At 42.5% G+C, this 24691-nt stretch overlaps 1 protein-coding gene across 3 annotated transcripts in view; it reads right to left on the bottom strand.

The window, feature by feature from the left end:
• The window catches only part of PTPRM (protein tyrosine phosphatase receptor type M), a 765589-nt gene that overhangs the window by 562394 nt on the left and 178504 nt on the right, over positions 1–24691 (bottom strand). For all 3 annotated transcript variants that reach the window (XM_032602620.1, XM_032602624.1, XM_032602619.1), the window contains exon 2: positions 12129–12251. In XM_032602620.1, coding sequence (XP_032458511.1) covers positions 12129–12251 — 123 coding nt within the window. The remainder of the gene's footprint in view (positions 1–12128; positions 12252–24691) is intronic.

Here is a 24691-nt window from a genome sequence, read left to right as displayed (position 1 = left end):
TAAATAGAAACTGCCCACATGATCAGAAGTTCTTTGGATATTTTCAAAAACAATCTTAAGGGTGTAAAGGGGTCCTACGACCAAAGAGTTTGAGAACCATTCAACAAACAACCCCAAAATCTCAGTGGCTTCACACAGGAAGTTTTTCTCTCACTCAGGCACATGACCCCTGCACTCAGTTGCGTGCGTGTGTGTGTCTGTGTGTGTGTGTGTGTGTGTGTGTGTGTGTGTGTGTGTTGGGAGCAGGGTTGGGTTTCAGGAGGAGTCGTTTCTACATTTTGTCACTCAGGCACCCAGGCTAAAAGCATCGCGATCACCAAGGCAGGAAAAAGGGAAGAGAACACAGGGAATCTGGCTCTAAAAGCTTCTGCCTGAAAGCGACACGTGTCACTTGAACGCACAGTCACCAGCCACAGCAGGTGTGGCCACATCTACATCAGAGGGCACAGAAGTGCACATGCTTCCCTGTTTCTAGAACATGGGAGCTGGAAGCAGTGACTCAACACCCCCCCCAAATACCACAGGGTTCTCCCTTCAGGCGGCTCTCCTCTTCCCAGCATCTTGTCCCAGAGTTATTCACCCTCATGACCACGTATTAATGGGGCCTCACAAACCATTTCAGGAAACGTGTGGAGAGACGCTACTGAAATACGACATACACAGGTTCACATATTTCAATTGTTTTCTATTTCAAAACAATTGCAAAATATCAAATCTAAACAAAATATGGATGGTAAAGGCTTGCCAAAGCTAGTATGCAGTGCTATTGTGTAAAATGGGTATTCTAAATGCCTCTGTTTGACCGACATGTAAAGCCAATTATTTATAATAATTTGTGCCATCAACAAATGTCCAACACCTTTTTATAAGAGCAAGACCCAGATCAATTCAAATAAATTAACATTCCTGTCTGAAACGACTCATCCAGCCCAAGTAACAAATTCACATGTCAGTGGGGGGCTGCCCCAATGATCCGTCTGCTGAAAAATACAAACTATCATTTTGTTTTCCAAATAACAAGCATTGATTGCAGTGTTAGAAAGGTCACTCCTCATCAGCTCAGTCACTGACCTGCTGGTAAATTGCAGCCTGTCACTCAGCAGGGAGCCAGGACCATCGGGGGAACTCAGGCACGTTGTGTTTATACAGTACAATTGGGGAGGTGACACCATTTCCACAAGGTGTGTGTTTAACAGGACGGGTGTCACAGTCAACAGAGATGGGAAGAGGAAGCAGCATGAAAGGAATGACTATAAGAGAGGTCTCATCATTTCCCAAGATGCCCCCCAGAAACCTACTGATTCCTAATTTGCCTTAAACTTGCCTGGATCAAACCCAGTCTATGTCTCCAAGTCTTATGCCAAGGATTTCAATATTTTGTACATTTTCTCTGGGTCACAGAAGAAAAGATGTTCTCTAGAAGGAACCAGGAGAAATAAAATTAAGAAGCACCTCTGTATTAGGAAACCTGAAGCATTCAAAAAAGAACAGGGCATTGGAAAAAACAGCTTCCCGTGGTATCCTCTCAGAGGGCACCGCTGTATTCACATGCTACCCCGCACATATGGGGTATAGTCAGTTGCATAATGGGTTGTCTGGATGTGTCGTCCACCACAACAAGGAGTTAGGATGTCCAGCCGGCAACTAATTAAATAGCCATATTTATTTCCCTTTCAACCACTTAAGCTTTTAAATATCACTTTAAGATATAATTTATCACAATCTCCTAGGATAAAATATCTGTCAACTATGAATTAAAGTCCACCTTTAATGATCCGCTCAATCATTTCATGAAGCTTGCCAAGAAATTCTTTATGAATTTTTCTGTGTTCAGCCCCACATTATGGACGAGATACAAATGAATTCAAGCATGTACCCCAAAATAAAATGTAATAATTCCTTATGCGTCTTCTTACAAAGTTCCAGTTAGCCACCAAAATATCTACCAATAGGATAACGATCTTTATACTTGATTCACCCACCAAGGCATAAGACCGCAGCGTGAAGCATCTGTCCTATTTTAGAAAGTCCTAAAATTATATCCCTGAAGTGTGTCACTGTACATGGGCCCATCAGCTCCAGTAAACTTCTCCAGTGAAGACCAAGGAATCAACCCGAGATGCTCAGAAGGGAAAATGGGAGTCAACCTAGGCTTCTTAAATATAAATATTTTCAGTGTGATTTGACAGGATAGCTTTTTGCCTAAAAGGCATCTGTGGATAAGAATCTCATTGGCACTAAGTCAGTGAAGCTCCATGTGTCTTTTGTTTCCCACATTTATAGTACAAATTTTGCTTAGTTTTAAAACTATAGAAAAGTTGAAAAAGTAGTATGATAATTGTTTATACATACTTCACCCAGGCTTAACAACTGTTAACATCTCACCACATTTGCACACATACTCTGTCACACACACACACACACACACACACACACACACACACACACTTTTTAACATGAATCTCCTAAGAACAAGGAAATTCTCCTACATATTCCTATGCTTTGTGATAGGATACTTATTTACTAACCAAACTTCCTTCTTTTTTTTTTTAAACATCTTTATTGGAGTAAAATTGCTTTACAATGGTGTGTTAGTTTCTGCTGTATAACAAAGTGAATCAGCTATACGTATACATATATCCCCATATCTCAAACTTCCTTCTTAATATCTTTTCCTGATCCTTTATATGAGCAGTTCTTTCTTTTCCTCTCTGCAAACAGAGTCAATTCCTTTCTCGTTCCCTTTGTCAGAAATCGAGTCAAATGGCCTCCTTGCTGTGCATCCTGCACCAGCTCAGGACGGCCTTTGGGAGCCTTTCCTCCAGCCTCGCCCCTTTCCTCCCCATCCGCGGTGCCTGCAGTCCCGACACTGTCCGCTCCTGAGCAGCCCTGGGCAAGCCTGTGCCCCCCGCTGGCCAGCACTGCCGCGGGACAGGGCGATCCTTCTGTCCGGCAGGCCCGCCGGCTCTGGTCCCACTCCTCATGCTTGCCTGGCCCCTCTCGGGTGCCACCTCCTCCATCAGGCCTTCTGCTTGCCCTCACCTCTGGCCTCTGTCTGGGCAGCAGTCTGGCCCCCACCGGAGCACTGGGCCCACCACTTCTGTTCTGGAAGACTGGTTCTGGGTCATCGCTACATCCCAGTGCCCGGAGCACACACAGGGCCTCACACAGTTGGAGGCCCAAAGAGGGAAGGGCCTTCCATCTCCTCCTGGTCTATGGCAAAAAGAACAATCCAGGCTTAACTAGTTCTTCTCTAAATGTATTCATCTCTTCCATTTCTTGGACCATGGGAGGCCCCAAAGGGGCTGAAAGGGGACCTTGCCCCTGTGATGGTCTGGTCTGTGGCAGGCTGGAGACAGGGGTGACTGGACCCCGGCACCACACAGAATGGCCCAGGCCTTCCCCACGCTGGTGTCTGTGTGAGGACAGCTTCACGCCACCATCAACCTGCCAGCTAGAACACCAGCGGCCCACCCAAAACTCCTCTGACCCAAAGACCCTGCCTTCCATTAAGAGAGGCTGCCACTCCCTGGACCCGGCTGGTAAGTCTTCCTCAGGCCTAGGGTTCTCTGGTCCAGCCCCACTCGCTGCCCCTCTGTAGTCCAAGGTATCTCAAAAGATGGTAAAGCTGTCTCCAAGTGTCCCATCAAAACCTGCTGTCCCTTCTCCCCACCCTCCTCCCTTCCAACAACGCGGCCAGGCCCAGCTCCAGGGCGCCTGCACACAGAACACAGAGTACGTGGGCACCAGCCAGCACCTGGGTGTGAATTTCTCAGCCTGGCATCACAACTGCCCAGTGGACCCATGGCCCTGGACTCCGCCCTGGACCCTCAGCCCCTCCTCAACTCAGCCACAGAAAGATTTACAGTGTCTGTCACGATTGGCCTGCGTGTTTATTGCATTACTTGGTTTCACATAACTCTTATGGTGTCATCTCGTACAATTTGACAGGAAATTAAGCAAGAAAGAAACCTATTTTAAAAACACATATTGGGACTTCCCTGGTGGCACAGTGGTTAAGAATCTGCCTGCCAACGCAGGGGACATGGGTTCGATCCCTGGTCTGGGAAGATCCCACATGCCGCGGAGCAACTAAGCCCATACGCCACAACTACTGAGCCTGCACACCTAGAGCCAACGCTCTGAAACAAGAGAAGCCACCGCAATCTCACCACAACTAGAGAAAGCCTGTGTGCAGCAACGAAGACCCAATGCAGCCTTAAATTAATTAATTTTAAAAAACACAAACAAACATATTTATATGTACGGACTCACTTGTATACTTTTTAGCAAATGTTTAAAAAATAGTCAGCCACTGTTCTTCCTTTTTGTAATAGTTTCCCAATCAGCCAAGAGAGGAATTTAGAACAAATCCAAAGGAGAACATTTGTGGAACACTGAATATAAACTATTGAAATAAATGTTCATACAGAATACGCTGGCCCCCTTGAAACACTTAACTATTAAAAATCAAGACACTTTTCAAAAAAAGAATGACTGCCCTGATCTTGAATAAAAACTGAATCATAGGAAACATTATGCGGAATGAAATAAGCCACTATTGCATGATGCCTCTTACGTGGGGTACCCAGAGTGGACCAATTCATAGACACAGGAAGGAGGATGGTGATGGCCAGGGGCTGGAGAGAGGGGGGACGGGGAGTTAGTGTTTAATGGGTACAAAGTTTCAGTTTGGGAAGATGAAAAACGTTGCTGGAGATGGATGGTGGTGATGGCTGCACAGCAGTGTGAATGTACTTAATGCCACAGAACTGTACTCTTATTTTTTTTTTTTTTTTTGCGGTACGCGGGCCTCTCACTGTTGTGGCCTCTCCCGTTGCGGAGCACAGGCTCCGGACGTGCAGGCTCAGCGGCCATGGCTCACGGGCCTAGCCGCTCCGCAGCATGTGGGCTCTTCCAGAACCGGGGCACGAACCCGTGTCCCCTGCATCGGCAGGCAGACTCTCAACCACTGCACCACCAGGGAAGCCCAGACTCTACTCTTAAAAACGGTAAATTGGGGACTTCCCTGGTGGTCCAGTGGTTAAGACTTCGCCTTCCAATGCAGGGGGTGCTGGTTCGATCCCTGGTCAGGAAGGTAAGATCCCACATGCCCCAAGGCCAAAAAAACCAAAACATAAAACAGAAGCAATATTGTAACAAATTCAGTAAAGACTTTTACAAAAATGGTCCACACCAAACAAATCTTTAAAAAAAAATGGTAAATTGTATGTTACGTGTTTTTACCTCTGAATGGAGCACACTGTCTACACTCATGTTAAAATGAGTCCACCCAGAGCCCTCTACTGTTTAACTAAGAACTCCCCAAAGATCACTGATCTGAAATGGGGTTCTTTTGTTATCATCTAAAGTTATTTTTCTAAATTTTGTAACTTAGAAACTGCTGGCAGGATGCAATGCCAGTCCAGTTCCTTTCACCGTGTCTCATCATTCACTGTTTCAAAGCTACTGGAAACCCATTTTGAGCATCACCAGGGTGACATGAGTGAGATGCAGAGAGGATGCTCATCAAGGACCATCCTACACCTTGGATGTCAGGCAGGAACCTCACCATGGGACACGTGAATAAGATGCTCAAAGACAATAAAACGTGTCATTTCCTGAGTTCTGGAGCAGAAATATTCAGAATCAACTAAAATAACACCAAATTCAATGACCTCCCCCACATTTTTAAAGTATTTTATAATACTTTTTATTACAAAGTTACACTTAATCATAAAGAAAATGTGTAATGTAGAAGTGACAGGACAATTACCCCCAATCCTACCATCCTGGCAAAAAAAGTTCATATTTTAATGGACTTCTCTCAGCTTGCTTTTCGATCCATTCAAAAATTATATGAAGATCTATGCCTTTTGTTTCTTATTTGGTATCACTTAGAAGGGAAAATAGGAAATCAGCATGAACTGCCCGCTTCACAGAGAGTCCAAATTAAACTAAAAGATGAATTCCTACCAACTGCTCCTGGAAAGTTACTTAGTAATAGAAGTAGGACGTTTCTTGAATTCTGTGCTGGGCCAGGTAGGAGGCTAAGTCTCTGAAGTGGATAATTTTGTCTCCCTTGGTCAATAACCCCATGAGGCAGGTTCTAAACGCCTTTCCAACACCTTCAGGATCCTGTAGGGCTGACGGCCCCCTCCCCCCACAGAGCTCCCCCTGCCTCAGCCTCTGCCCCTGCTCTTCCCCTCTGGGAGGACCACTCAGCCTCCAGGCCTCCTTGTCCCTGGGTGGGACCCCATCTCTGCTCACAGAGCGGCTGCTCCTGTCTGCCGCTCCCATCCCTTACTAAGCCCTTGTCCTGATTTCGTTTTTCTTCACAGCCCTAGAATGTCTCCCCATCACACTCTAAGTCTGTCTGCTTATCACAGCCCGCATGCCTCACAATCAGCAAGGGCACAGACTCCATTATTGTCGCTCCAGCTCCTAGCACCAGGCCCCTGGACATCACTCCACGAACATGTATCACGAACTAATCCTACACCCACGAGGGGCCTGAGGACCTGAGAGCCGAAGAGTCGGCCAAGGTCCACAGCTGTGAAGACACAGAGCCAGAATCTGACCCGGGAGTGGGCAGCAACCCCACGGGGAGAGCCTTCGAGTTCATTTCCAGAAGATCCAAATAGTTGCCACCTGGGAGGAAGGCTGCCCGTGCCCCCCTCACTAGATGCAAGTGCTCGGGTGGGAAGTTGCCTCCCTGGCACTCAGAAAAGCAAAAATGGGGGCTTTTCTCTCCTATAAGCCTGGGGCAGGTGTATCTTCTCTGAACTTCAGTCCTCTTGGGTGTAAAACAGATAGAACGCCGTCTGATCTCCCAGGGTTGTCATGAAGATCAGAGGATACACAGCAAAGAAGCAACTTTTGTCAGCTGCTAGGAGTCATGTACGTGTACAAGATTACTTTGGTTTATGAGGGAGAATTATCAGAAGGTACTGCACTGCCACTTGCCTGGGATTTCAATGTTTTTGCTCTTGTTTTTTGCTTTTTGTGTGTTTTTAAGAGACAGCACAGCCAAGAAAGATAGACTTGATGCTCTGGTGTGCTGAGTCTGATGAACTAAATTTCATATTACCTTTTACGTTTTTACATCCAGAAAGTCATCAATTAATGAGGGGAAACATGGTCTCACAGGATCTGATCTTTTGGCAATCCAAGAATGATCTCACTAGACTGAGAATGTAGGTGCATCGCCAGGGAGGGGATCCTTATTTGGTTCGTTCAGCAATGAAGCCCAAGCATCTTGAACGATGCCTCACACATAGCAGGTGTTCGATACATATTTGTTGAATGTTGACAGATTCAAAGAATGAAAGAAATAATTAAACAACTGTGAGAATGTTCTTTGCCAAAAATATTACTCACTAGATACACGCTGAAATTTAAGGAGGAAAAATGTATTTTCAAGCCCAAAGTCTTCCGCTCTTTGTCACTCAAAGAGCAGAAGACTTTGTATAAGCCCTGAAGTGTGAATACATAGGACGTCTTCCCCAGTAGGAGGAAAACATGCCCGGTGAACGCACCCCAAGAGGAAACTGCAATTCCTTTGTCTGTCAATCCATCATCTTTCTCAAAACAAATACATGCAGTCACTTTTTTTCTATTTTCTGGGGCATCACACTAAGAGTCCACCTTGCTCCTTCATCCTGCATGGCCCTCTCTCTGCCTTTCACATGGATACCCTCGGAAATGACTCAATCCTCAGTCACAACATCTCCACAAAGATCGGCAACCCCACCACTCCCAATCTGCATTACATAAAACCAAGATGTGGAGGCCAAGTGAGGTTGCCCAGGATGCACACTATACAACCTGTATAGGAGCACTATACAACCTGGAAGAGTATTACATTCTCCCAGCACTAGGGCCCAATTTACTTCATTACAGCCTTTTTAGAGGTATGATGTTTTACGGGGACCACAGGGGTTATAAATAAATGTCAATTTTATAAGTATCAAATGGCTATGGTTGTAAGCTACCTTTACATTTTTAATATTATGGATGAATTTATTGCTAATCTTTTAAATTAAACAGGACCACATTTTCTAATACATAAGATATGGAATATGTTAAAATCCATTTCATAAAACTGGACCACTAGGGTCCAAACACAACATGTAAACACATCAACTATTCTCAAACTGTGCACATGTTTTTACACCACGAAACACTCCTAATCAAATACTTCTTAGTCTATAGGGATAATCATACAAGGCACTGCTCTAGATAAAGTGATAGAAGCAATGGTGCTATCAAAATGTACCAGGTTATCATTTGGTTACTTAATCAAGGGTTCTTGTGCTCAGAGTATAATCCTTATGGTAAAGTCTAAGAGAGTCGCCCATTGCTAATGGAGCTCAATGAATATGAAATGAACCACGTGCTTTCCAATAAAAGAGAAATCACATGTAGCACGCTTTCACCATCAGGAAAACTGTGTGGTTCGGAGCTAGCTGCAAAAGTATCATCAACTATCACATAAATGTTGGCTTGAAATACAAAACAATTAAATGACATTTGGTATTTATTTTCCCTAACTATGTATTTCCATAGCTAACATCACAGCATCAGAATAGTTATCAACCAGCTTGTATAAAGCTCCAGACTGTATTTAAATAGTTTAAATGTGGTTAAAGAATAACCTCACATGTGAAGATACAGAGAAACAAACCCTGCACACTGAAGCATCATTTTCCAAAAAGACACAGAAAAAGTAAACTTTAATTACAGTAAATTTAAAAATCAGAGTAAAAATTTTAGTCTATCTCACCATCATAATTGTTAAATTCATCTTGGTAGATTATTTGCTTATTAGAATCACAAGAGTTCCACAAGGATATTGGTACTAAACAGTAAAGAATGTCACGGTGCTTTCCAATAGATAGCAAATTTATGGGAAAGATAGAGAAAATCCCTGATCATCACATTTTTTTTTCTTACTGATTTTAATAGCCCAATGTTTGGAAAAGAAGTCATCTGAAAGTGGAAGAAAATGTGAAAAAATGTTTATATGTTAATAGCTATAATATGAATACAGAAAATCATTACCATATAAGCCAGGAGTCCAAAACAATTAAAGCTGATGCCAAAATGGTCTAAGACAGAGGTTAGCGTAATTGTTGTGGAAAAGGCCCAGAAACGGGATATCTAGGCTTTGTGAACCCTACAGCCTCTGTTCCAACTACTCAGACTACTCAGCTCTGTCACTGCGGCCCAAAAGCAGGCACAGACAAGATGTAACAAATGGGCGTGGCCGTGTGCCAACAAAACTTCGTTTATGGACACTGAAATTGGAATTTCGTGTGTCACAAAATAGTATTATTATTATTTTGATTTTAAAAAACCATTTAGGACTTCCCTGGTGGCACAGTGGTTAAGAATCCACCTGCCAATGCAGGGGACACGGGTTTGAGCCCTGGTCTGGGAAGATACCACATGCTGCAGAGTGGCTGAGCCCATGTGCCACAGCTGTTGAGCCTGAGCTCTAGAGCCCGCGACCCACAACTACTGAGCCTGCGTGCCACAACTACTGAAGCCCACGCGCCTGGAGCTCGTGCTCCGCAACGGGAGAGGCCACCGCAGTGAGAGGCCCGCGCACCTAGGCGAGGAGTAGCCCCCGCTCGCCGCACATAGAGGGGGCCTGAGCGCAGCAACGAGGAGCCAATGCAGCCATAAGTAAATAAATAAATGAATAAAGTTTTTAAAAAATAATAAAAATGTAAAAACCATTCCTAGCATGCAAACCACACCAAAAAAAACAGCAGCTAACTGGCTGTGGCTGGCAGGATATAGTTTGCCAACCCTGGGTCTACGGCATCACAGAACCAGCCTGCACGTGCAAGACCAAATACCAATACACATGTGAGAACAAATCCAACAATATTTTAAATAAAGGTTTTTAAAAATCAGCCCTTATAAAGCTATGGTTGTATCTGACCTTGCCACCCACTTACCCTGAGAAATTCATAAAACTAGTTTCTGTTTTAGTGTAAGAAGGCCAGCCTTGGCATTTGGTTTTGAAAGGAATAAACTTTATACCTATTAATGAAAAGGGAGGAGGAGGAAGAGGCAAAATCCTGAAACTGAAGAGTATTTAAAACTCATGGCCGTATAGACATATTGGAAACTCAGTTTTCACATCCATACCTCAGGATAGCATATGCACGTTTACAAGACGGTAACTTCTAACAATGACATTTCATTGAGAACTTAACTTCTCACTTTTGGTGGGTAGGTCAGCTGGGCCCAAGTCCATGTCCTCCAAAAACACTGGGCTTACAGTAAGAAAACTGCTCTTAGAATACTTCTAGTCTATACCACACTTAAATTCTATGCACTTTTAGAAGGCTCGCTAGTTGTATTTTTGTAACCCTCTTTCCCAAGTAGGTAAGTTCCTAGAAAGAATCATCTCATAATCCTTCATCTCCCTCAGTCATCACGATTAGTATACACTAGGGCTCAAAGAAGTTTTTTTAAATAACTAAAGTTTGTTTAATAAATAGTAGGAAAAAATACATTTTACATTTTTGGTAAATTTTTTTTTTTTTTTTTTTTTTTGCGGGACGCAGGCCTCTCACTGTTGTGGCCTCTCCCGTTGTGGAGCACAGGCTCTGGGCGCGCAGGCTCAGCGGCCATGGCTCACGGGCCCAGCCGCTCCGCGGCGTGTGGGATCTTCCCGGACCGGGGCACGAACCCGTGTCCCCTGCATCAGCAGGCGGACTCTCAACCACTGCGCCACCAGGGAAGCCCTTGGTAAACATTTTAATGTGGCGGGAGAACTATCCATTTTCAGGAGCCTTATCTGGACCCATGTCCATAGGCAGAGTCAGAGGAGAGACGACCCACTGCTAGTCTTTCCCCAACTCCCTCCAGACCTGCTGACACCCAAACCACCCACATGTCCTAACCCTAACCCAAAACTTGCGCCCTGTTTGGGGGTAGGTGTTGAGGATACATCTTATGTAACCATCAGAAACCAGATGGAATTGACAAGAGTGTTAGAAAAGATAACATTCAGAGATCTTAAGTTACAAAGTCCTAATATTAATCACCAAGTATTCTATCAGTCAACAGAAGAAAAATAAATTCAAGCAGAATGTTTAATGCCCCCACTTCATTCTTCCAAAGGCAGAAGGGCCTTCAAAGGCCAAATACTTGCAAGGCCACTCTCCCTGTGTTGCTTCAATTACCCAACTGACTATTCCAGGGCGCAACTGGTCTCTGACACGTGTAACCATTTTTGTAGTGGCCTCTACTAGAAACCCATCCTTTCTATATTTAAAGCTTGGACATCTTGGTCTGAGATGGTATTATGGGACACCAGAAAGAAGTAAAAGACAAGATGGTAACAAGAAGCTACACCTCCCCCTCCTTCACATCTTCCAGTTTAAATCCTCAATGGGACACAGTCATCACCCCATCTGTCAAGTGAATCTGCAAATCTAAAATTTTAAATGGGTATGCAACACCACAGCCTAAAAGTGGTGTCTATTAAAATGATTAAGCGCCAATCTGATTAGAGTCCGTGAGTCACCATCTTCCTGATCTTCCAACTAAAGAAGTAGAACTCTTGCTGGTGTTCAGTGGATCAAATGTTTCTCACTCATCAGAACATTTACTAAGTGCTTCTACAGTGGAAAAAGGATCCACACGCATGCAAAACCATTTTATCAGAATGCTTTGAAGATCACTAGCAACCTCCAGATCCCCCAGGTGCCAGATGAGTCACCTCCCAAGGTCTATTTGTGATGGAGACTTTGTTATTTGGATTCCCCAGCTAGAGTTCCAATCACCAAACTCATCTGCCAGAAGAGACGTCGATCTATTTCCCATATGTTCTGGTACTTGGGAAAGGATCAATTGGGTAATGGCCATTAATCTAGCTCAGGTGTATCTAACAATAAAGGAAGTAAGCTTTACATTTTAAAGGGAGAGATACAAGGGTCAACTCTTTGTCATTGGTCCTCACATACCATCCCCACCAGCTAATCAGCCTTTGCCACCAAACTCCAAGACCAACACCCTCACTCATTCAACCAATACCCAGTGAACATTTACTGTGATTAAGACTCCTGTGCACCTTTGGTTTTAAAAAGGGAACTTTAAAAGCAAACCTGATGGCATCCATGGATCAGAGGTTGGTTTGGTCAAGGTGTTCACTTGTTCCCAGTTGAAGTCATCATCTTCAGCCTGACTGTATCCACACGTGCTATAAGGCTCATCGAAGAGGCAACCACCTAAAATGTAAAAGAAGGAAGAGTAGCATTAATAAATAATGACCAGAGGTCTGGGGTAAGCTATGATGACTGCAGGGAACCATAAACCTACTCGATGCTCAAAGCGATTTGATTTGGCCTTTTTGCTCAGGAGCTGTGGATCCTGACCCCATTGCATCCTTGCGAAGCGCTAGCTGAGTATTCACCATGCCTTGTCAATAATTCTATATTATATTGTTCTCCCAAAAGAATCCAACATCTGTATAATCCAACTGAAAGTAAGACCTAAGCAGATTTATAACCCATATTCTCCAGATTCATATGAATTAGGCATAATTGATCTTGTGTTCAAAACTTTAATAGAACCATCCTAGGTGTTCAATGTGTTTTCAATAGAAAAAAAAACCCATTATAATTTGTCCAAAAAAATGAAGAGAGATACTTCCACCATACCACTGGTAGAGGACAAAACACAGTAAATATTATGGACCTAGCTTGCAAAATATTTTTCTAAGGATTATTCTGAATCGAACATAGATACAGGTTTTGCTTTAATACTTTGGAGATTTGAGGTCTCAAAATTAGAAGAGATTATAAATTTGCCTACAGTCCACACAATTTTGAAAGGCAAGAATAAATCCACAACTACACATGTGGTAAACATCTGCTTGATGTCGATGCTAAAAATGAAGCAACTTAAACAAAGAATAAAAGAAAATGCAGTATATGCAAAGCAGGTCCGCTGTTTCAGCACCCTGGGCACTGTGATGATTTTAAGTCCCACCCCACATCTTCTTAAGTGTCCCCTGTTGACTTTAAATTATTATAGCATCAAATCTTTCCCCCAATGTTTCACATTGCCAAAGTGAAGGATTGTATCAATCATCTTAATATCATGAAGATTCTACTGCCCATTATATAATGCTATTAATTATATCAATTTAAAAGATTAATTATAATCACTTGCCAATGATGAGAATTAAGGGTCTGGTCAAGAAAACACAAACATAAGAATATAATTACCCTATGGCTGTACTGTATGCCCTGGCAGCAAGAAAATAAATAAAACAATAAAAATAAAGCAACTGCACAAACTCAGAGGTAGGGTCACCTGGTCCAATTTCCATCCACATGCTTCCATCAGTCCTACAACCTTCTAGACAGACAGACAGCTTCTGAACAGGTGGGCACCCAGCATTTAGAAAAGCATACCTCCCACGTAGACAATTCCCCTTAAAAAGGCCCAAACACTGCTTCCTGAAATGTATACCCATTTATCTCAGCTCTTCCCTGTGAAGAAACAGTGAAAAAATCTCAGCTCTTACACGGGAAAGCTAACTATTTGAAAAGAGCCATCAAGTTCTATATTTTTGCTTCTCCAGGCAAAACATGCTTTGCTCCCCCTTCCTCCCTCTCACTACAAGGTTCTCAGATGTTTGCCGTCCTGGCAGGTGTTCTGAACACTGTCCAGTTCATCAGCACTCTTCCAAACCAATGACTCCCAGTACTGCAGCCCGAATTCAACTGGCTACTTCCCTTGACCTCAGACTGTCAACAGTCTGAGCTGACTGCTGGTCTATCCCGAGATTCCCGGAGCCTGGAATCCCACATGTCTTCCTTATACCACTGCCATGGAGCCATTTCTCCCCTTTGCAATAAGGGAAGTGACTTTCTGTACATTTATCCTTTCTAAACCCCATATAATGTTTTCAGGGCATCTCTCCAGCCTGTTGAGAGCTTTTGGGATCCTGATTTTGCCATTTGGGTGTCAGTCTTCCTACCTAGATTTGGGTGATTTGCCAATTTGATTAAGCATGCTTTCTGTCTGCCTCCAAATCACTGAGAAAAATGTTCAACAGGGCAGAGACAAGGGACCTCGGGCCATTTTCCTCGGGCCATTTTAAGAGGTGTCCCCCAGCTTTCTGCTTTTGTCTTAGTCACTGGCTCTAGGCATGATGGTGAAATCAGTGGCCCTGGACACCATCCTCTGTAACACTTTTAACAGAACTGGCCAATTAAACATTCTGCTGGGAACAGAAAACTCATTATAAAGATACAGCATTAACTCAATACTTCACCTTGACAACAACTGGTAATTTATACTTCCCTCTTACTCAGCTTTAACAAGTTCAGAAATACAGTGGATTTGTTTTAAGCACATAATACTAACAACTTTCCAATTTGGGGTAAGAAATGTTAGAAGGCTACGCAAACATTTATGAGAAATATTTTCCCTTGGTTGCAAATCCTAATTTTGATATAGAAAATAGCTTCAGTGCTGTAGGAATAAGCCCGAACAGCAGTAGCACTAATAATATTCAAAAGAATGAAAGAACCATGAATTTTGACAGAAAAGGGACCCACCCCAATAGAAGCATAGATAGCACTTTACTGAAAGTCCTGCAGTGCAATCTTAAACAGGGGGCGGGGGGCGGGGGGCATCTGCAAAACAGCTCAAGCCTGGTTAAAGATCTGGTTTAGGAAACAATTCTTGGCACTGCAGATATAACCAAATATAAAGGCGAGAGCTTGCATGGCTGACAGCAAACCCCACAAGACTAATACAACATTGGTGCAAGGATATAATTTTCTCATTACATAAAGCTGTTTTTATCACTTGAAAGGAAACATAAAAAGAATGCCATGGTTCCTCGTAGACCCATATAGGATTATGGAAACACTGGAAAGTAGGATAGACTGTGAATTTCCTGTTGCCCAAAGGTATGGCCCCCTGCACATCAATTTTCAGATCCACTACTGGCCCTCATCCAACAGATGCAAGACCCTAAAATAGCAAAGGTGGTTTATTGAGCTAAAATAAGGCAATTAAGGTAAAAAGCAATGGGATATAACCAACTCAAGAGAGCAAAATGAAGGTTTTAGATTTCAAGACAACATTGTGTAGAGGTGAAGTGAACCGGTTCCGGGGTCAGACGCCTGGCACTTCCTCATTCTTGCCCTGCTGCCTTTGTGTTTGTAGACAAATCATTTAGCCTCTCAGAACCCCAATGTCTTTACCTATAAAACAAACATAACATGTCCCTCACCTGGTGTTTCTGATGAATCAGTGAGGCAGCAAGTGTGGCTGGTCTAACAGAGTCAGCCAAGTCCACCAGTACCAGCTACTACTAGGTCTTAAATTGTCCTCGCCGTCTGTACCTCCTACAAGAACTCTGAGGAGTTCACTGCGTTGCAAAGAGTTGGAATACAGAATTGGAAAATTTAATGTGTACTTTGTAAGGAGGTGAAGTGTGTGGGCTCTTCTGTGGCACTATAGGAGCAAAGAACAGAGGCCAGCTGGGCTTTTCAAGTGAGTGCCTTTGGGCCAGTGAAGAATGTGATAAGGGAGCAAAGTCCCTGAAACATCATGAAATGAAGCATTTCCAAAAATAAGTCTCCTGCCTTTTTCAGGATAACACAGACCGTTTGCCATCATGTAGAGGTATACAGTTAGCAACAAATTGCCAAGGTTTCCCCAGAATTGTCTTACTTGGACCGATGCCCAGCAGCTCATGGCTGGGCCATATTCACCCCTCAATCAAGGTAAATTATTTCTCTTTTGTGGAGAGGAATCAGGACTAAACCAAAAGTCATACAAGAGAGGGAGGAAAGGTGATGCAAGCCGGGTGGGTGGTGGCCTGCATCACTCTTATTCTCTCTCTCTTACATAAATACACACACACACACACACACACGTGCCTGCCCACCTGCTTCCATCATACCTTGAGAAAGGCTTTTCCTTAGCAAATTTGAACACAACACACAACTTGTGCTGGAATAAGAAGGAGTTATTATATGAAAGGAAGTGTCAATGGGTGTCAAATACCCAGGTAATGGACAACAAGGATGATGGCTTCTGACCAAGAATGATGATTGTATGGCCTGTTCCAGGACAGGTAGTGCACAATAACATGACAATTAAATTAATAAAATTGAGGAGAAGTGAAAGTTAAAAAGCAAGGAAAGTAGAGCAGGAAAAAAAAAAAAAGGACAAGATGATATCAGGATTATAACTAGGACTCCACCATTATCGCCAAGTAATAAAAAATATCACTAGGCTCATTCACGGGGCATTGGCCACACATTTCACTTTAAGCTTTGGGGTAGCCAGTGCCAAGATGAAAAAATGATTACACAATTCACAGTATCTATGAGACGATAACATTAATACTAAAACTAATAACAGGGGCTTATATTTACTGGGGACGTGTTTAATCCTCAGGCAAACACTATAAAGTAGGTACCAAGATACTAGTTTTACACACACAGAAACTGAGGCACAGAAGGGTTACAGAGCTTGCACACAAGGTCCCAAAGCTGGAAGACAGTGATGCAGAGATTTGTACCCAGGGATCCTGGGTATAAACCCATATTCTTTCAAACCCATATTCTGAACACTATGTGACACTATCTCCCAAACTGAAAACTTGAAAGAAACACAACTCCTAATCCTAAATCCCGAGGGAAATATGTTCCCAGGGCCCTAGTATGAAACAATCAACATGAGTTAATGAACATAGTTCTCGGGGCGGTCACCACAGCAAAGCAATGGGTTTTAGGGTTTATTCAGTAACATGTCAGGATAGCATGTCATCCAACTTTGATTGGATAAACTTGATTTAGTGGGAGCTCAGTGCATTCTAGGATAAAACTGTAATATTCTTTGAAACAGTCTTTATGAATATTGCTTCTCTCAACAAAGTCTTAATGGGCTGCCATGAGTTTGAGTATTTACCCCCCAACTAAAAAGTACAGGCTGTCTGTGCTATTACTGAAGCATGATGCCATGCGCTTTAGAAATCAGATGAAACCATGTTATTTTTTTTTCATGAAAACTATGGAGTTTAAAAGGAATGGGTGTCTAAAAGCTTAGGAATTCTGCTCAAAAGTCATTTTGATTATAACTCTTAGTCGTCTTGACATTTCCTAGAGCCGGTACGTGGTAGGTACCCAATAAATGCTTCTTCAGAAAAATGGGTAATGAATTTCCCAAAATTCTATGCAGAATTTGGCTGCAATAATTTTGCTTAAAATTTTTTTCTAAGTGTAAGGTAATATCCACTTAAACAATGAAAACTACCTCAATTGAGCCCCACAAAATACCCAGTCCTGTCCTGGTGTATTCCAAGATGAATCAGCTCCAAATGTGACTAAATCATTGAACATGTTCATGTTTTATTATGGTTGAAAACTATAAGCCAGTTAAACGTTAATGAAGTCTCCACAAATTATGACTTTTGTTTTAGAAAAGTTGAACTCTTATTTTTTTCCCGACCATAATTAGATAGGAAGGCTAGTTGTCTATAAAGGTCATCCATGATTTATGAAAATAAAATATTGTCATTTGCATATTGGAGGGAATTTATCTTTCTTCTTTCTTTGGAACAGCAGAGAATTATTCAGTAGATCCAAAAGTAGCATGACATCATTAAGACAGGAGCTATAAAGGAGAGGATGGTCCACTTTTTCCCCAAAGGAAACCTTATAAGTTCTTTCACATGACCATTCTACATCCTACTAAACCTTCAGGACTAGAGAGAAGACAAAGGAAACCAAACGGACAAGGATTAGAGTGCACTCTGTAGAGCAGTATTTAAGCAAATTTTTTTTTTATTGTGACCCACAGTCATGACATCATAACCCAGCACATGTATATGTACATTTCACAAACCACATTTATGGCCACTGAGCTACACTGGCCTTTTTCATTTCTGTTCTATTCGATTTTGTAAAAGGTTGGGTCTGGGTCCACAAAACGGACTTCACCATCCATCAAAGGGTGCTACCTGTAGCCTTTAAGGTGTGAGGGTGAGAACCATTACCTGGGACCCTTTGTTTAGCTTGAAGTTACTAGTCAACACTACGATGTGAGCGCCATGTGATCTGCAAACATTTCCTGAACATCCGCTACATGCCAGCCAGACTCTGCTTCAGACAACAGACAGTCATTACTTCATTTAATCGTCACAACCAGTGTAAGACTGTGGTCTCAATACGTCTGATCAAAGAAACTGTCACATAACAAAACCCACGCAAATGTCTATGTGTACTATTTAATCTCATGAAGTCTAAAGGCGGGCATCAATATCCTTTTGCCATGTATTGATGTATTACCTCTGAGCCCTAAACTCACTTTTCATTGTTTCCTCTGCAAAAATATAGCCAGGCCCTCTGACTACACTTCCTGTCCCAGCTGGCAAGACTTTAAGCTTTGCCAGTAGAGGGTCCAGGAGAAAGGATGGAGCTTGCAGAGGTCCCTGGAAGGCTCCCTAGCACACAGCTTCAGGAGCCCCAGGCCCACAAGGCAGGGGCTTCCCAGGCCCAGCTTCTCCAGTGCACAGTGGCCAGCAAGGCCCTGCAGACAGCGCTTGCCAGAGCTCCCCTCTGCGACTCTGTGAGAGACGGCCGCAGAAGGACACCCCTATGAACAGCTTTCCCGGCCACCCTAGAGGACACATTTCCTCCAAGTTCTATGCGTGTGGCCCCACAGTGACTTCCCTGCCATCCACCGGGCCCTGGATCTCAGCTCTGGATGGATCTTCTCCTTGGACTTCATTTCTGCCCTGGAGCAGGGGCCGCCCCTCACATCTGCTATTCTTTTATTCTTTAGAGCACTGTTTCCACTAGCCAATCTCTCCATTCTAATCTGCTGTTACATTCTTTATATTAAACTCTCCCTGTTCAAATTACTGCCTGTTCTCTGTCTCCTGATTGGACCTTGATGGATACACCCCTGTTTTTACAGATGGCAGTTTGGCGCGGTCAAATATTGCCCACATCACCCAGAGTTTGGTGTAGGACTCGCAGTCCAAGCAGAGTCTGCGTCCAGAGTTCATACTCTCTCAAGTCTACACATCTTCACCCTTAATCCGCCCCTGTAAAATAAGTAAACAGCAACCTGTAGTATTTATATGATGATTGTTACATGAATTGCATTGTAAATAAGCTCCTGAAAGTGCCGTTTCTAAGGAGCTAATGGAGGACAATCCAATGTCAATTTCACACTTTGTAAGATTCACACACATTTTGAGTTGTTCTGACTTTAACAGGTTAAATTGATTTATATACTCTGGCAATCATTCTCCTTGTTATAATTACAGCCCTTTTAAAAGTCATTTTGTAAAAAGACTGTAATACTCCTTGAGGAGATTTCTGGAACATTTTTCTCATTTGTTCTAAATACAGAGTGACCCCATTTAAGGCAGCCTTTATCAAATGCATAAAGTATTAAATGGGACTCTCTACAGAGAGGGCAGATCAAAAACTAGTGCTAAAAGAATTAATGTTATATGCTCTATTTTCCTAAAATACACATAATCTCAGGTGGTCCTTTCCATTTATTTCAAATTTAGAGCTGTGAGACAAATGGCTATAAACTACATTTTTCAAAGGATAAACAGAAGTGAGCTATAATATACATAACTGTTTTAAGAGTGAAAAAAAAACCTGCACCAATATAGCTAAGCCACTGCTTTCTTCTTGTAAATCAATCCCAGTGACATCTACATTTAATTGCCTACCAACAATGAAAGTATACAATGCCTCTTAAACTTTGAAGGCCCCACTGATGATTAGTGAATCGGACACTAAGCATTATAGAATGCTTTTCTACATAATTTAATCTAGCAAGCAGTTTTTACACATGGCACAGGCATTTAAATGGCTCATGCCACACTCTATTGTAAAAAATGCTATTTGCCGATAGATGTACTTTATATAATTCAAAGGATATGAGTTGTCTTGTCAAAGTTTCTACGGCTTATCACACTTACTTCATTCTTCATTTCATATCAGTCTATCAATTCCTAATTTTTAAAAAGGCCTGATTTTAAACAGGCAACAACCAACCATGTATTTTTCTTATTCATCTCAAAATCTGGGTTTTTGTTTTGTTTTGTTTTGTTTTGTTTAGTTTTGCGGTACGCGGGCCTCTCACTGTTGTGGCCTCTCCCGTTGCGGAGCACAGGCTCCGGACGCGCAGGCTCAGCGGCCATGGCTCACGGGCCCAGCCGTTCCGTGGCATGTGGGATCTTCCCGGACCGGGGCACGAACCCGCGTCCCCTGCATCGGCAGGCGGGCTCTCAACCACTGTGCCACCACGGAAGCCCCTGAAAATCTGTTTTTTTAAAAATGGGTAATGGTGTTATTTCTACTCCAAAATATTGTACAGATACAGCCAAATCATTTGTGACCTGTCTCAGTTTTCACATACAAATAAGTACCTCAGGGAGGATTTAAGTAAACCACTCATATGAATTCCCTGTACATTTGAAGCTCCCTTAATATCACACTGGCGCTTTTATCCTCCATGCCAGTATTGAAAAGCATAGTGTGAAAAGCAGCTGCCTGCCTCTACGGGAGCAATAGGAGTAGGAAAGGAAAACAAAATGCTGGAGTATCTGCAAGAACTGTCTAGGGAAGGTGAACAAAATCCAGATCGGTAATCATCGCCTCATTTTGGGCATCGCCTGTGTCCCGAGTCCCAGGTGGGAGCTGAGGTTCTCAAAGTGGTTCCCTGAATTCTGTTGAAAATATAAGTTCTCAGGCCCCACCCCCAACCTACTGCATCAGAAACTCTGGGCGGCCCAGCACCGGTACTCTGTGTTTTAACAAGCCAGACCCCCTGGTAATTCGGATGCACACTTAGGTTTGATAACCACTGTTCTAGTCTGACCTATTTAACCAGGATCTTCAGGAAGAGGGGGTCTTAAAAGAGGTCCCAGAATAAACTAATCCTTGACCCATTTTAGAAAAGTGCTCTAGATCAGTAGTTTCGAACGTTTTGAGGAAGGTAAAGGTAACTTCAGATTTTTAAAAAGGCACAACCTTTTACTCAGCCATAAAAAAGAATGAAATGATGCCGTTTGCAGCAACATGGATGGACCTAGAGATGATCATACTAAGTAAAGTAAGTCAGACAGAGAAAGTGATATCATGTGATATCACTTACAGGTGGAATCTAAAAAAAAATGATACAGATAAACTTATTTACAAAACAGAAATAGACTCAGACATAGAAAACAAACTTATGTTTACCAAAGGGGATAGGAGAGGTGGCAGCAAGAGATAAATTAGGAGTTTGGGATTAACAGATACACATTACTATGTATAAAATAGATAAACAACAAGGGCATACTGTATAGCACAGGGAACCATACTCAATATCTTGTAATAACCTATAATGGAAAAGAATCTGAAAAAGAATATATATATATATACACTATATATAAATATATATATAGATAGATTATATATAACTGAATCACTTTGCTGTACACTTGAAACTAACACATTGTAAATTAACTATACTTCAATTTAAAAAGCTAAATAAACATTTTGGATTTTAAGATTTTAAAAATTAATAAATACATAAAAATTAAAAGGCCCAACCATCCCATTTTACTTATAAATTATATAATGTAGTACTCCACATATTCAGATTATTCGACACACATACAATTGACTTTTTAAAGTACAAACTAGAAAATAAATATAAATTAAGTTCAATTATTTTCTTCCATACATCAACAGATTGTGTATTATACACCTCAAAGGGCATGGAGAAAGCCTTTTGGAGATCACTGCTCTAAATAACTCTTTTTTAAGTTATAAATATCTCTCAGGTGAATAAGGGCAACAGAATAACACTGCTTGATGAAAGCACTGAATTCCATTCTCTAATTTCATGCTAAGAAACTCCCAATCTGTAATTTTTCTCCTAAGTGGAACTACTCAACAAGAAGAGGTATCCTAGGTAGAAAACGATCCTGGTTGTTGGTCAGAGATACCCAGGAAATTAATAAAGAACAGAATTTAATTTTATGCCCTGTAGTGCTCCTGCCAGTTTAGTATGATTTACAAATTCATCTCTTGATGATTTTATTAGCATAAAATCATTATCTGGGACAGCTGATAAAATAAACTCCTGACCTCACCAATAGGCAGTACAGCCAAGCCATGTTATTCAGCTTAAAACAGCCAGCCAATTGTTTATTTTCGCTGATTAACCCAAACTCAACCAAATATATTTCCCTCAATGAACATTTTTTCTATACATCCCATTCGTTGGGTAGAATCAAATTATGTATAAGGAAAAAGTAAATACAATTTCCTATACCCTCTTGGTAAAGCATTCATTCCAATTTCCTATTATTAGGAGTACTTATTCTACAACAAAAATTGGGAACTTGTAAGACTCATTCAACTTAACGGGAATCTGAGACCCGGGATTCATTAAGTCCTGGATCTGTCAGCTACCCATTCTATCTCTGGGCAGGTCACAGATGGTGTGTCTTGCTCACCGTACAAAAAGGGCATATGCAGGGCTTACATCATAGGTACAATTAACGTGTGTGGTTCCAACCATGAAAATGGGAGGATGATGACAGACAGAAGTCTTTCCTTTCTAAGTGCATACATCTCTTGGGTTCAGCATCATTCTCATGTTTAAAGACCTACAGTCTTTTGACAAACAGAATGCTGGTCTTCAACCCAGAAGTTTCCTGAAGGATTTTCAGAGGGCAATTCTGACCATAGGCAAATCCCCGAGGATTTAATGCCTATGGAAGATATGACACTTTTGTAATATTTATGATCTATCTCCCAAGGAGAGGGTGACGGTTGGACTTGGTGGCAGATGGGAAAGTGCACTCACTGTTACAAGATGATGAACATCAAAGGGGGCCACAGCCAGGCGTGGGGACATGCTACCTGAAACAGGAAATTAAAGTGCCAGGCGGCTCTGTGTGGATACAGCCTACTTTGGCTGGTGGAACCACAAGCCAGAGGCTCGAGCCAAAACTCTGTGAGTCAACCAGGAGTCTGCCCAACACCTTCCCCCAAAACTTCCTAAAAGCTTCTCCTATCAGTCTCCCATCCCCACCACACCACAACTGGAGTTTCAGCTCACGTCCCCACTGAACTTGGCCCATCCTCTCGTGTCTAGACTCTGCCCTCTCCAGTTTACCCCACACACGCCCAGCAAGCTGACCTTTCATAAAGCACACAGCTGTTGTATGTGTTACCCCCTGTGTTATACCATGGGCACCTCGCTGCCCACGGGATAATGTGCAAATGTTATCACGTAACCCAGGGGTTTTTCCGGACTTGACCTTGTCTACCTCTTTATCTTCATTTCCTGCCGCCGCTTCCCTTTCAGAGTATAATCTAGTAATCCCCGACTGTCTGGAGATCCACCTCAATGATGCTGCTGCCCACGTGCTCTCCCTGTGTCCCTGCATCCCCAGCCCAGAGTATGGCTGGCAGACTCCCATTCTCTTCTGTGCAAATCCCAGCTCACAGGCCACCTCTCCTGGGTACCTGTTTCACAGATAAAATCAACCACTCCTGCCGCTGTACCATCACTACAAGACATATAGGTCTTGTAGACGTCCGTATCCCCTATACAGCAATACGATTGTGACCTGTTTATATTCTCTACTGCACCATGAGCTTCTCTGGGCCTAGAAATACGCTCTTCACCTCCGCATCCCCAGTCCTTGGAAGGTGCTTGCTACTCATTACAGACCTACTGGGTTTAATGGAATTTCTTAAAGATTTGTATAACAAAAGTAAGATGGAAAATTGTTCACTTTTCTATCTTTATTAGAAACAGTGAAAAAGAAATACTAATGGTCTCTATTCACTAACCACACTGGCTACAGCAAGGAAAGAAGAAATCCTGCTTCTGGAGCTCCTGCCTTTCTGATATGACTCACAGCACCTCTTTCCTCCCCCATCTCACTGTGTGCCGGATGTTACATAGGGCCCTGGGGGGAAGGGGTGAGGGTTACGGGAAAGATGTGGAGGGTGATAAAGATGCCCTGGTCCTCCAGGAAGACAACTTGGAGGCCAAGGAAGTAGTTACAAAGGAGAAAGAAGGAAAATGCTGCAGGAGCCAAGAGAAAAACAAAACTCATCCTGAAGATCTCCTATCCCTAAACGCTCCAGAGAAAAAGAAGATCGGAGTCAGCAACGAGAGGCAAGAAGCTAAGATATCGACGGCCCGTTATTCTAAGCGCCTACATAATAAGGCCTCAGCATAAGTCAACAAAAAGCAGAGGGATTTTCTGGGTATTGTACTGGAACTCTGGTTTAATGCTTCAATCGTTCATGTTTGATTTTATATTCGAAACCTAAAAAGAATGTTAATGATTACATGTTCTGTACCTTTCAAGTTCATGAAACATAAAAGTAGTGAATCCTTGAAAATTCAACATCAAACTTCAATTCTCAGGCCATAAAGAGAGTATTTTGAAGAAAAATAATTCATCGTATAATGTTTTAAATTAGGAAGCTGGATTCCAGGCAAAATTCTCTGAGCTAAGAACAATACTGAGGGAGCACAAAAATCACTTGTGAATCAGCTTCCTTCCAGTCATTTTACATGACCAATTAGTTGCTAAAACACAGGGAACTAAGAACATTAACTCTTCTCAAGGTCAGCACTGCTGGAGTGTCCA

Source organism: Phocoena sinus, chromosome 14 (genome assembly GCF_008692025.1).
Source record: "Phocoena sinus isolate mPhoSin1 chromosome 14, mPhoSin1.pri, whole genome shotgun sequence".
NCBI classification, from domain to species: Eukaryota; Metazoa; Chordata; class Mammalia; order Artiodactyla; family Phocoenidae; genus Phocoena; species Phocoena sinus.
This window is presented reverse-complemented; position numbering and strand designations above follow the sequence as displayed.